General features: G+C 33.1%; 1 protein-coding gene across 1 annotated transcript in view; it reads left to right on the top strand.

Moving 5' to 3' along the window:
• Window positions 1-15,213, top strand: part of SEMA3C (semaphorin 3C) — a 176,257-nt gene that overhangs the window by 98,890 nt on the left and 62,154 nt on the right. The window contains exons 6-10 of the mRNA XM_019451299.2: window positions 4,988-5,078; window positions 9,012-9,131; window positions 10,943-11,085; window positions 12,615-12,729; window positions 14,535-14,604. Coding sequence (XP_019306844.2) covers window positions 4,988-5,078; window positions 9,012-9,131; window positions 10,943-11,085; window positions 12,615-12,729; window positions 14,535-14,604 — 539 coding nt within the window. The remainder of the gene's footprint in view (window positions 1-4,987; window positions 5,079-9,011; window positions 9,132-10,942; window positions 11,086-12,614; window positions 12,730-14,534; window positions 14,605-15,213) is intronic.

Here is a 15,213-nt window from a genome sequence, read left to right as displayed (position 1 = left end):
CTGTGCACTCACTGTACTAGCCAACAATAGCATAGCAGTTTTCAGAGCACAGATTTCAAATAAAATCATTTTCCCATGTACAAATTGCCCACTATGCACTTCAAGGCTTAATTGGAAAGTCGGTCCAAAAAATAATCTCCTTTGGAAAACCAGCATGGAATAAAATTTAATCACTTTACTAAATATATGAACTACTTTAGTCTCACTTCAAAAGATAGATTTCAAAGGGGAAGCATTTCCATTAATTAATCTCTTTAAATAATATGTGAACATCTTAAGTGCCAATTTAAGTATGAAAAGAGTTAATGAATTTTAAGCTTTGTATGCAGTCAGTTCAAGTCAAAGGGTTTTACCATAACATCATTTTTATGTATCTATAGTATGTAAACAGTAACAGAAATATAGACTATGTAGTTTATCAAACATCTCCTGTATTTATTTTCTTTAGTTTAGGATAAAAGATCCCCTAGTGTAAAATGAAGACATGATACAGAGAGGTTGTATTTTGAGAGAATTTTCCTTCTTATGCATCACTATCATTGCATTTTATAATGACCAGAGATAGTACTTACTAGTAACACCATGTGCTGATACTGAGATATGGTATTTTTCCTGTATTTACAACCAGTTTGACAGTGAACCAAATTAGGGTCACATAATCATTACTTACTCAGTTTTATTTCTTAGATACTATCGACCACCTTCTATCTATCTGTCAAATAGTCATTCATTTTTTTCTCAGAGAGCATTTTCTGAGCCTACTCCACATTTGGAACATCACACACTTTCATTATATCCTATGAGTCTCCCATTATTCTGTGAGACTGACTCAGAGCTTTCCTAGAACATTTCAGTGATGCCCATCCAAAATGCCTGCAGTCCTTGCTACACCAATTCCTAACCACGGTTCTTCTCTTCTGTCCGCCGTCTTCATCCCCTGTCTTCTGTTCCTGGAAAAAGATAAAGCAACACAAGTAAATAATGACTTGAAATAATGAATAAAACATTAAAAAAAAATAGTGGGTTAATTTCACTACACATTCATGGACTATTCCTACATCTCATTTTTGGTTGATTTTATAAGATGTCTCCATACATTGGTTCCAGCAGTTGAATACCATTTAAGCCTCTGACTCTGCCAGTCATTAAGCAGATAACCTTACCTTTGAATGACCAAGCATAACACAGGCATTCAAATCATTCCCTGTGCCATTTGAAGCAAATTAGTCACCAAACTTTTCTGCTTATGTGTCTTTTTGTAGCTTTCCTTTTGTCAGAAAAAAAGTTGTCCATTTTCCTTCTCAATAAAGTGCTTTTATCAATAACCTTTATTACTGTTTTATATCTTCATTTCCTTTCTCTTGCATTTACTTTTTTTCCTGTTTAAAAATAGGATCATATTTCTTTTCCTTAAATCATTATCTTGGGTCTGTGACTTTTTTCAACTTCTTTTTTCCCTCTTTTACTGATCACAAAACTTCTCAGACTAGTAGAGTATGTTTTCTGTTTTACATTCCTGTTTTTCATATCATTATTAAACCTTTCTGATCTGACATTCATTACTACCCATAAACTAAAACTATTTTCTAGTGGCCAAGAGTCCTCAGTGATCAAATTAATTCCCTTAATCTGCATCCTTTTTCCTTGACCGATCTATAACATGTTGGCCATGCCCCCTATTTTTCAATGCCATTATTAACACCTATAACCATGAAACATTTTGCCATGCCTTCTTTCCTAATTTTTCACCATTTACTCTCTTTCTGGTCCTATTTATTTCTCTTTTATTGATTCAATCTACAAATATGTATTTATTTAATGATAATGACTGACACACTGACACAAAATTATATTAGAACTTGTAAGCTACCTTTAAGATATTGATCTTTATCTTGTGTCAAAGGAGAAGCAACTGGAATGATCTTAAGCAAAAAAAGGCAAGGAAAGCATTGTGTTGTCACTGTGTATTGTATTATAAATGATTGAGGGTAGGGAGGGGTTGAGAGGGCTGTGGTGAGATCAGTTAGAGAATGGATATAATAGGCCAAGAAAGAAATTATTATACTCAGGGGAGTGGCAATAAAGACAGAAAAATAAGCACAAAGTGTAAGATGGTGTAGTTGGCAGTGGTGGATTTGGCTATATAAAAGGAAATTTACAATGATACAGGTATTGACATTTTTGTTGTTTGTTTTTCATTTTTGGTTTTTGGTTTCTTTAGTTATATAGTTGTCATGAACTGAGATGAGAGAGAACAAAGAAAATCATGTTTGAGGTTAAGGTTTTAAGCCTGGGTTGGGTTCTCTTGAGTCTGAGTTGCTGTTGAAAGATCCAAGTAGAAATGTCAAGTAGGCAGTTGAATATAAAGTTGGCTATATAAATGTTTGAGTCGTTGTTTTACTAGAATAACTGAAGCCCAGGAAATGCAAGGGTTTAATCACGCAGAGTACTGTGTGAAAAAAGAAGAGTGATTATGCTTGAGACTTGAGGGTTTCTTAATTTAAGGGCAAGATGGGGGAAAGGACCTTCAAACATGACTAAGAAGAAACAGTCAGAGAAGTAGAGAGGCGGGAACAAGAATGTGCTAATGCATGTATTAGTGTATGTGTATTTATGTGTTTGGTAGTAAGAAGTTAAAGACATCTCATTTAAAGGCTTCACTTAATCTGCAATTATATGATCAATCATTTGTTAATAGATTTGTCTATAGTGACAGTGGTTTGAAATTATTAATGGAACAATCAATTGATATGAGTGTCCTTGAAAGTTTGCTGAGCTGTATAAGGATCCATTTTGTGTTGGTGACCAAAAAATCATTATTTTTGTTGAATTTACCTTTTTGGACTACCTTCTGCAAAATACTTAGATATACGGAAACAAGTATGGAGAATGTACAGGTAGACATACCCTTCCAGGCTGTGGTTTCAATGAAAAAAATCGCAGATTCAAGGAACTTAGTATTTCTGTAAAAAACATATTGAAAATAAATAGCATTGAATTTATACAGGTTAACAAAAAAGTCAGGAAGACAGAAGGCTGATGAACTGAGAAAAAATGGAAAGGAGATAAAATTGAAGATTTCTTGCTATGTGCTTGAGTTAGTGATTATTCTGGTGGACCATACTCTTTCTGGTGATGACAAGATCTAGACTATAACCGTGTGAGAATGAGGACGCCGTACAATAAAGAAATCGTTCAGTGGAGAGCAAGTGGTACCTAAGCAATTTCATCAACTCCTTCAACGCCAACTCTCACTTTTTTAGTATAATATATGTACATCTCTGGCTAACTGATCACAGCTGGCTTTACTAAACTTCATTGCTTTTCCTCAATTATTTGTTAAGTAAGGTCATTGTATAAATACTGACTTTTTGGAAAATAGACATAGTGAGGAGTCAGGAGACTGAATTTTAACTTTAATTTTGTCATAATTTAACTACATGATCTTGTGCAAGTTATATTTTCCTCATCTGTAGAGTTAATTCATTGAAGAAAATCATTCTGTAAGACTTTTCCAGGATAGAGGACTGTGATTTTTTTTAAGTTCTATGATTCCCCCATCATGTCAGTGATATTCTGACAACACATCAAAATCAATGTAACAAAAATGAACTAGTTTTATTTTCTTTAAGGAGTCAAAACTTCAGAATCATCTTTGTTTTCTTCCTCTTCCTTGAACCACATCCAGTTGGTAATTGATTGCCGAGCTGTGTTGATTTTTACTTTACAAATTCTCTTGCATCTTTACTCCTCTCACCATGATCACTGAGATCCTGGCATGTCAGAGTATTATTACCTAATTCCTGGACTACTGCACTTGAAAACAAATCTATTTTCTTTAATCCAGTGTCTGTTTTTATAACTGCCTTTCTCAATCTTCTTAAAACACCAAGGTAAGACCCAATCTTCTTAAGCAGTGTTTTGATTCTTTCATTTCCATACTCAAAAATATTGAAACTGAATTTCTTTCAGGAAAATTTTGCAAAACCTTAGCTTAATAATTAAGATCCTCCATAATCTCATGCAGCCTACAAAAGTGAAAACTTTGGTCTTTGAATTTTAGTAGTAGCTTTTACTGACTTTATTTAAGAATAAGATAAATATACAAGCAAAATATTCCCTCTCTGTAAGGCTACTCTGACCACTATATTTCAAACTGAATTATTACCTCTCATCCCTGGGTTTCCCTAGTTCCATTTTCTGCTTAATTTTTGTCCTGATCACTGAGCACCATGTAACATATTCTATGTTTTGTGTATTATTCTTTTTATATTCATATTTTCCATCATTATATTATAAATTACTTGAGGAAGAAGATTTTTGTCTGGTTTACTGTATTCCTCATGTTTTGTTGGTGCCTGGCATATAGTAAATGCTTAATAAGCTGGCCCTGAAGCAACTAATGATGGCTGAGGAGTGCATGGCAGACTTTCGATGTTCATTTAATATGTGTTGAGTCAAAAACATGCTCAATAAATTTTTGTTAAATGAGTGAAAAACATTTTTAATCTAAATTATGAATTATTTTGTTGAATTGAGTATAATGCTTATATAACAAAATTAAGTGGTGATAAAAATTTTGTATTTTATAAATGTCTTGATTATTTTGGAACTATTATAATCCTTGTATACATTATTCCTCTATGGGCAATTTTCTTCTTTTGGCCAGTGTTCAAGCTATCTAGTTCAGTTTTACAATGATCCTTGATTCCCAGGTGGTTTTTGCCAATATAGATTTGAAAACTTATTGAATCAGCTTCACGGGGATTGTAGTAGAATGAAAACTTTTACCTAGTGAAGTTTGCTTATAATTTATAATTTCTTCACATAGGCCAAGAAAGTCTTAACAAAGTAAATTAAGAAAACATAGGCAAACCAATAAAAAGCATATTATTTATGATGATGCTTTGTTTATTAAAGAACCATCTGGTTAACTAAATATAAAGCTACTTATTATTGCTACATTTGTATTTTGTCTATAATAAAGGACCAAGTTTTCGTGATTGACTCCAAGTGTGAATCTGGAAAAGGACGCTGCTCCTTCAACCCCAATGTGAACACGGTGTCTGTTATGATCAGTAAGTCAAAAATAAAAGAGGGAGGGGGAAATATAAAATAAAAAGGATTAAAAAAAATAAATTCATGACATGGTGTGCCCATTGGGAAGGTAGCATGAATGATAGACCTAAGTGAGGTAACAGAAAGTTGTAAACTGAGAAATTGTAGTTTCTCATTTTCAAGAATTCATGATTAAATGATAAGCAATTATTTTTTCACTTACTGTGTTGCTGATGTCATTTCTAGAGCATGTCAACATTTACAAAACATGTATTTGTATACATGTAATGAAATATAAAGTAATTCTCAGTGTTTTCTGTAGTTGTTTTTGTAGTATTCAGTATACCCATTTTTCCTCATAAATTTTAGCAATATCTTACAGATAATTAAAATGGCAGTTCTTTCGGAGCACTTGGGTGGCTCAGGGGGTTAAGCGTCTGACTCTTGACCTCAGCTCAGGCCATGACCTCATGGTTTGTGAGATCAAACCTCACACCGGGCTCTGAGCTGGCAGTGTAGAGCATGCTTGAGAAACTCTCTCCCTCTCTCTCTGTCCCTCCCCTGTTCATGTACTCACGCTGTCTCTCCCCCACAAAGTAAACTTTTAAAAAAAGGTATTTCTTTCAAATGAAAGAATAACAAAGTGCATGTCTTAGCCAAATACATTCTCTATCAATTGTCCAGAAGGTACTATGCTAAAAAGAGGTGGTAGCAAAGTGACTCCCCCCCCCCATTTTCTATAAAATGTATCAGTTAAAAAACATGCCCAGTCGCTTGGTGCTATATATATTAACAAATCAATATCTTTGAATATCAATCATTGGATGCCTTTCTGTAATTCACTTAAAGGCATTCTCTTCTGGTTAATTAAGACACTTCCAGAATATGCCTGACTTAACATGTGTTGCCTGTGGGGACAAATCTGGGATTTCAGTGTGTTGAATGGACAGTAGATGCTTTTACCCTTTGCTTTCTTATGTGTTGCCGGTGATAAATTGCATTACTTGACAATGGAACAGGTGGAAAGGTGATTATTGTTTTCAGAACACCTTGCTTTTATTCATTTAATGTAGCAACTCATCTTTCTCATATTTGGAAACTAAATTAAGACAGGTACATCCAGCACTGACTAAAATGTAAACTTGGAGGTTATCCAGTGAATTCTTTCCTATGATTATTCAGATTGGGCAGGGAGGAGATGAATGTATATCATTAGGACCAAGAAGTATAAAGCTTTGAAGTCACAACATACCCAATTATGTCTGATGCAGGGACTTTTCAGATAAGCTTCTAAATATTATTTAATAGAGTCAGTGCATGGAAAGTGTTTTCATTAGGAAGAAAATTGTATTCACCTATCAAAATGGTATGCTACGTAATACTAGATAAATATGTAGAGTTTTTACTTACTTCAAGTTAAATGCTATGAAAATAAAATTCAAAGTTGTGTTAACAATTATACTCATCAAATATCATTTGGAACAAAAAAGGCTTAAAACTGGGCACTATAAATATTCCTGTTAAACTTGTTAAGTCATTTAATAGTTTTGTCCTTAGAGAATTGGATTTGTTTACAAAATTAGTTATTGGCTTTCATATACTAAGGATCCAAGACTTCAATTCCTATGCTTATGTTCCTATACTACCTTTCAATATTTTGATTAACATTAGAACTTGAACTATCAAAGAGTCAGTAAACTATTTGCTTACCTTAAAAACTGAAACTAAAAGGGGGAAGAAGTTTTATTAGCTTGCATTTGTCATTTTACTTGTTCTATTGATTATCCCTCTAACATTCTCTCCAATATTATCTCCAGTATTACACAGTCAATTTGTGTAGTCATCTCACTTTGGCATTTGGGGCTTTATCATGTCTGTTGGATTGCAAGGTACTAAATAACACAGAATGTTTAAAGTGTTTCTATCTGTTAAAGTGCCAAGAAGCATCAAGAATTGGAGAATTCCAAATTTCATAATATAGTTGTGGCATCTAACCCAGTGTGCAAGTTTAGTGCTTTTTGCTATTTTGTCATGCCATTGTTGTATCACAATAAGAAGTCAGATGACATTTCTTAAAGAACCTATAAAGACCCTAATGAGGTTTTTCTGGTCAGTGGAAGTAAAATTCGAAAGCAAAGTATTTTCGGATTAACGTTAAAAAGCACAAGTTTATCTTTGCATAAATCCTCCACAAACATTCTGAAAAAAAAAAATCCCTATTCAGAATTCTTTTTAAAGTGGAATTGATTATTTCTTATACAAAATAAAGCAGAAACTTCATTATTCCTGATTTGCTGTTGAAATTACTGAGAATTTAAGACAGGTTATGAAGCCAATTAGACTGGCAGGCTTTTGTAGTAGCTAAGACATAATTAATAAGTGGTATGCAATAAGATTAGACTCAGCCCTCTCTGCCATACATCATCCTCTGAGTGTCCTTTTTCCTTTTCTTCCTGGAAACAGATCTGATAATTGACAGCTGTGTTAATCAATCCATTGAATAGCAGAAATTTATAACCCACCATTTGGGGGGTATCAGGTATAAAAAGAATGTGAAATAATTAATTGCAAAATTATTTTAATTGTCACAACCATTGTATCTACAGAATACTTGTGTAGATGCTTCACAAATGTTCACAGAATTTTGAAGCTAAATTGCTCAAAATGCTTTCATGGACATTTTTGTTATCTCCCTATAATCTGTTCCCACGGACCTCAGACCCCTACTAGGAAGCAGAATTGGGCAACATAATGCCTGCCATACCCACTCGCTCACTGGTAGGGGTCCAGTTCATGACCTGATGAGATCATATTGGAGATTAAAAACATTTCATTCTCCATTCTGTCCTCGGTTAGCTGGTACTGCTTATTACTAAGGAGTGAGACTGGAGTGCTTCAAAATGCTACAGTCCTGCCAAAAGGACCATGATCTGAAGGTAGCCAGACTGATTCTAGAACATCAGTCAAAGAAAAAAAACTGCATGGTTTTTCCCTGGATCAGACCTGATAACTTTTATTCTTTTTTAAATAGACATTTAACTACTATTTTTTACTCTAGGGTCACACATACCAGTTCAATCCTTACTCTCCTTAATAGGCAAAAATTAATATGGACCTTAACAAATAAGCTCAATGTCTCATGTTGTGCAAATATATATTAAAATATCTGATTTTTCCATTAATGATGGTAATTTAATTTTAAAATATATTTTTTTATCTCTGTATTCTATTTTTTATGGTTTCATATGTCAAACCATATGTGTGTTATTAACATAATATTGTATTTTTAGCATAATGTTAATAAATTGAGTGTTACAATTGAAAAAGTAGCACTTTATTCACCTTATAGAAACCTTATAGCATACAAATTAAAACATATACTTTTAATCGTAAGATAATTTTACCATTAATAATATTTTGACAATAAAAACTAATATCTTCAATCTGTTTGGTGAAATCATGGAATTCTTAATATAGTGAAAACTTTTGAAATCATAAGCCAATTCCTGTATTTTACAGATGACAAGATAGAGATTCAGGTGTTAAATGACTTAGCCCTAATTCCCACTTGGTTAATTACTGCCAAAATTAGAAACTGAGTTCTCTCTTATAGTAGTTTTTATTTATTTATTAAAAGAAAGTAATAATTAAGCTATTTTATTATCTTTAACACATATATTATTTCCACCATTTTTGATACATACTATATAAACATATGTATTTAGTATAATTAAGTGCAGGCAGAATAATTTTTATTTCTATAACAAATAAAGTTGTTTTAGTAAACTCACAGGCAATAATGACATCAGATTACATTTTATCCAATGTTTTTATGTGATGGACAATGAAAAACGACAATTATAAGCACTCTGTAATTTGTGTGATCATCTGATAAGCAAGTTCTTGATTTCTAAAAAAGATTTAAAATTGTGTTGACATTTTCTTCTTCGTAGATGAGGAGCTTTTCTCTGGAATGTATATAGATTTCATGGGCACAGATGCTGCTATTTTTCGAAGTTTAACGAAGAGGAATGCAGTCAGAACTGATCAACACAATTCCAAATGGCTCAGTGGTAAGAAACATTTTGTGCATTTTTTAGAATCATCCTTTAAACTATTTTATTCTCTAATGAAGAAAGGTTAAAATTGTTTGAAAAGCCATGATGTAAGTCACAATTCTGTACTTTATTATTTTTAATATTTAGGATACATAAATAATCGAAGTAGTCCATAGTTCATATTCTAACTCTTTATTAACCATCATACAATTGTCATAAGATGTATTAATAAATAAAAATGACAGTGATATTTATCATACAGGCTCACATTTAAGAATCTTCTCCAATTATATATCACATAAATATGCTATTTTACTCATATAGTCTGCTTGAATATTTTATTTTATTATTTTTTTAATATTTATTTATTCTTAGAGAGAGAGAGAGAGAGAGAGAGCATGAGTGCGAGAGGAGCAGAGAGAGAGACAGACACGGAATTCAGAGCAGGCTCCAGACTCTGAGCTGGCAGCACAGAGCCCAGTGCAGGGCTCGAACCCATGAACTGCGAGATCGTGCTTGAATATTTTAATGTCAAATCTAAAAAATTTCCTAAATATATGATAGATATAATGATTAAAATATTTTCAAGAACTCCTCCTATTTGTTTTATATTTAGATTATTAAATTATAAAACTGGTATATATATTTTTTATACTTTATTTAGTACTTAATGGAAATCATAGGTATGATAACTTTATGATTATAAGCATTCAGTTGTTTCCAATTTTGGGGGTGTCACATGAATTTCACATCATGAAAGATATTCATTTGACATTTGAAATGTACAATTTCAGTCATTTGCTGTTGTTTAGAGGAGGCAGAAACCACTAAGAACTTTGTCATTTCTCCCTGGGGAAGATTTCTAGCTGACCCTAAATTTGGCAATCCACTTAACATTGCATAGCAAAGCATGAATCACCACACTTAAGCATCTTATTTCACTGATAGACAGGCACAAGAAAGCATTGATTGTCCATTTACTTCTTCAATTTATGACACTAGTACATCTGGAAATAGAGTATTCTAAAACTTCTTTTGTTCTTGAAATAAGGAATCCCTCTATGTCTTCAAATGACTGCATTTTTTCCTTGAAAAATTTCCCCTTCATTTCATATGCTGTATTTTAAGAAAAAAAATGTGTTTTTCAGATCTTGGACTCCCTACTCATTCTGCTTCAGTGAATTTGAGTTTATATTATATGCACTAGATTGAAAACTATACTTTGAAAAACAAACTTTTTTTTCCGTAAAATGGCCATTATATTCCATGGGAAATAACTGGTAGAAACGTTTTTACTTTTTTAGAACTCATCATTGCCCAAAGAATTTTTGCATTTATTGAACTTCTAGAATGTATTGTGGATAGGGAAAAATAGTTTTTTTTTTAAATACTTATTTCTATTTGAAGGAGAGAGAGACAGAGAGAAAAAGCATCAGGGGGGAGGGGCAGAGGGACAGGGAAACAATTCGAAGCAGGCTCCAGGCTCTGAATTGTCAGCAAAGAGCCTCATGCAGGGTCTGAACCCACGAACTGGAGATCATGAGCTGAGCTGAAGTCTGACACTCAATCGAGTGAGCCACCCAGTGCCCCCCAGGAAAAGTAGTTGAAGCTGTTATATTATAGATATATTTTGTGGCACTTGACATTCCAAATACAATATGTTGTGTGAATACAATTACTGCTCGTAGACTTTGTGCCTATGAACACTGAATTGTTCTTCTGTACCAAGGATGGAGAAGGCATGTGCCTGTGGTTTACTTGGGTGGACGGTAGATAGATTTCCATCATGAGTATATATATATTTAGTCTTTGTATTTTTTTTCCAGAACCTATGTTTGTGGATGCACATGTCATCCCAGATGGCACGGATCCAAATGATGCTAAGGTGTACTTCTTCTTCAAAGAGAAACTGACCGACAATAGCAGAAGCACAAAACAGATTCATTCCATGATTGCTAGAATATGTCCTGTAAGTATTAATCCTGTCCTAATTTGAAGAAAGACTCACAAATTCAAATTGTATAAATGTATTTTCTTTTGCTAATAGTTTATTTTCCTACTTTCATCTACTGTTACAAATTAACTCAATATTGAGAGGAGACATTTTAAAGATTTTTTTTTAATGTTTATTTATTTATTTTGAGAGAGAGAGAGAGAGAGAGAGAGAGCGAGAGCATGCACAGGTGGAGGAAGGGCAGAGAGAGAGGAAAGAGAGAATTTTAAGCAGGCTCCAAGATGTCAGCACAGAGTCCCACATGGGACTCAATCCCACGAACTGTGAGATTATGACCTGAGCTGAAATCAAGTCAGACACTTAACTGACTGAATCAGCCCAGTGCCCTGAGAGAAGACATTTTAATTTAATGTTTATTCACATCAGTCATATGAGATAAATAAAAAAGCTTAATTCAAAGAAATATTTTGGTCATGGTCTTATACAAATGAGAAGTTTTATTTAATTTTTGCTTTTCCACTTAATGCATTAATCCATTTAATACATTTGTATTAAAAACAAATAGCTAAACTGTACATCACAGAAACAGAATAATTCTTGTGAATAAAATACAGCAAAACCTCAGTAAGGACAATTGTTGGGGAACTGTCTACAACAGTGAAAATTAAGAAATGCATTAATAAAATACAGTCCTAGTTAAAAGCAGTAAACAAATGGTCTTGTGTATAAACAGCAAGTATACGGAGCAGCTCAAAAAAGCTCATGATGCCCTCTCGTATGAGATTTTTACAGGTTTTCCCTGACTGATTTATGATTAGCATACTTTGTGCAAAAGTGTTTCTTCAAGTGTTTAGTATTTAAAATCATTATTTTTAGATATTACAGTGTTCCACTGATTGTGGAGGTCATCTGCTCCTCAGAAAGTAAAGGCAGCAGAAGGGATGAAAGGCTTCTGGACATACAGAAAGCAATCAGTAGAGACTATGTGAATGATCCAAACACCACTTTTCCTGCCCTAGCCAGAGAAATGTGTATATTAAAGCATTTGATTGGAAATACTGAGGACTAAATGCTGACACAGAGAAGTGAGTGTCAAATTGGAGACCGTTTGATAGAAGTATAAACATACTTTCCTGACCACAGTAGCATCTATAATCTTCACTGCATACAATAATTTATGTTCATATTGAAGACAATGAGTTATCAAGAAAAGGCACATTAAATTATATGTTCTCCATAACATTTCAAAGGTATTTCATCATACATTGTTAAATTTAGAAAGCTTTAGGGCATATATTTATTAAACTCCTCTTCGAAACATCTTCAGTTGATACCATATTGGAGAAAATTCATTGCATAGCTATAGCTATTTTATAAAGCACTATAAATCTTAAATATTCCTCTTTTTTGATATGCGGATATAGTTAACATTTGCATACTTCGGATTATAACAAATCCCCAAGATATACAAATCTAAGACGAATTTTTAATACATTTTAGTATTTATTTAAGCCATGCGAAATGTGTTTTCAAAATGGTTTCAGAATGACACTGGAGGTCTGCGTAGCCTTGTCAACAAGTGGACGACCTTCTTAAAAGCGAGGCTGGTGTGCTCTGTAACCGATGAAGATGGCCCAGAAACATACTTTGATGAATTAGGTACATGGACTTGAGATTGAAAAATGTTTTTGAAAAAGATTTTGTAAAGTTTATATGTTTTAATAACCTCTCAGCAGAGGATGTATATTCCATGAATGTTCTCAGCATAAATCATGTGCCAGTTTGAATGAATGATCTGTTTACTGTTCATAAATTTCTTTAAGTACTTTTTAAATCTGTTCTGCCCCTGAGTGCACTACTGAAACATTTACTTCACTGAATTACCCAAGATATGTGAATGAGTGTGTGTGTCTGTGTATGACAGAGACAGAAAGAGAGGTGCTTGTGTAATTGACAAATGAGTGATGATATATTTGTGCTTTTCTAAATTTTTTTTTAATGTTTTTATTTTTGAGAGAGAGATAGACAGACAGAGTGTGAGCCAGGGAGGGGCAGAGAGAGAGGGAGACAGAATCCGAAGCAGGCTCCAGGCTCTGAGCTGCCAGCACAGAGCCTGATGCGGGGCTCGAAACCACAAACTGTGAGATCATGACCCGGGCCGAAGTTGGACGCTCAACCAACTGAGCCACCCAGGCGCCCCTATTTGTGTTTTTCTAAAAGAATGTGTATTTCATGTGCATATAAATTCTCATATTCTGATTTGAAATCAGTTTGTATGCAAATACAGCTAAATATTTTTACTATTAATAGCTAATTAGCAAAATCAAGGTTGGATGGGAAAGTTTCAGGGTGGAAATTAAATTTGTACTCTAATCAGCCCTTCTTGGGTGACCCTGAGATGAATTACTTTCAGGATGTGTGACATAAGTAGAGTTATACCAGGTCAAATAAGAACTTACGATCTGATTCCTTTCTACCAAGAAACAGTTCTCTTTTTAATCAGAATACCTTGATACACATCTTAGTGTTATGTTTACTAAGTGCCATTTAGAAATGACATTTATTTCGCTTTAACCCATTAAAATGTAAACTACTGGCTATTCTCAGATTTTTTTTTTTTACCTCATCATCTGAGAGGTAAGCAATAAAAATGGGTTACATCTTTTTTTTTTTTTTTGTATTTCCCAGCAAGAATCTTATTTGCAAAAAATGTTACTAAATTCAGACCTTTCTTGTAATTGTGACAATTGATTATTCACTGATGTTTCCTATCAGAAATCTACTTCCAGGTTCTGTTCTGTGGTACTGAGCCTTACTATCTGTACCTTTGTCTTTGCCTTAATATACTTTAAACTTTTCGTTATTAGGCAAATTATCAATTAAGTAAAAATGTCACTAGCAATTTTAACCAAAAGCCAAAACAGTCTTCTTTTATATAAGGAAAAAAGTTGCTTTGAGTTTTCTTCCACATTCCAGCTTCCAACCCTATGTCAAAAAAAAACTGTGAACGTAATACTTTTTAAATTTAAAAAACTATTATGTTATCTTTAAAGGATATATAGAAAATGCATACAAAAGAAGATAGGAAAATATAGCTCTGCTAACCAGAAATACTTACTGGTAATCTTATTGTAATCTGTTATATAGTTGTACGATTTTCACATGATTCTAGTCTATATTACGTACCACTATACATTTTTCACTTAATATTACTTCACTAGCATGGTTTCCATAAGGTTGCAGTCTATATACATCCCTATAGTGTTTGTATGATATTTCATTTAATTCACTTTACCACGTGCCTTTCATTGGGTTCACTTAGTTGTTTCCAGATTATAATGATACTGCTAGAATATGCTTCTCGATAATATTTTTCATAGTTGAAATTATTTTCTTGGGGTAAATTTTTTTTAAATATGGTTAATATTTGGGAACTTTAAACGAATGATATTTTCCTTTTATAGAGGATGTGTTTCTGCTGGAAACAGATAACCCAAGGACAACACTAGTGTATGGCATTTTTACAACATCAAGGTAATTATTAAACAATTACAGTTTATGTGTTAAACAATAAACTTCACTAAATGACAGTAATCATTACAAAACATTCTTTTCAGTTTTTAATTTTACAAAGCATTCAGGATATAACCATCCTGTTTTATTACTTTTGCCTGGTGACCAAAATATATTCAAGCTGAACTAATACTTTCAAAATGGTTTTGTACAGAGTATTTATAATGATTATATGCTATTTTTCTCAAAGAAAGGAAAATATGAATTATAATGTAGGAATAAAGTATATAAGATATTTTGTTTTAAGGAAGTAGTTTGAAGATCCATGATTCACCTAAAACTTTTGGTATTTCTACTAAAATAAGTTTTACTTCTGGAGCAATCTAAAATGATGACTGGAAACTAATAAAATAGTGCACTAGTTTTCATGTCCCATATGGCAGTATTTCATATACTGGAAAATAGGTTTAATGTCTTCTAACTTCTCTGGGATGTCCAATCCTAATTTTCATATACTTCAAGACAACTTGCCGTCTTCTCACCTTTTCCTAGATATATTTGTGTTTAATTATTTTACACTGAGAATGTTACTCAGAAGGCAGCACAGTACCCGAGCGATAGCAGGGCCAA

This window comes from Panthera pardus, unplaced genomic scaffold (genome assembly GCF_024362965.1).
Source record: "Panthera pardus isolate Hobbes unplaced genomic scaffold, ASM2436296v1 HiC_scaffold_8, whole genome shotgun sequence".
Taxonomy (NCBI): domain Eukaryota; kingdom Metazoa; phylum Chordata; class Mammalia; order Carnivora; family Felidae; genus Panthera; species Panthera pardus.
Note: the sequence above shows the minus strand (reverse complement) of the source record. Positions and strands in the feature narration are given on the sequence as shown.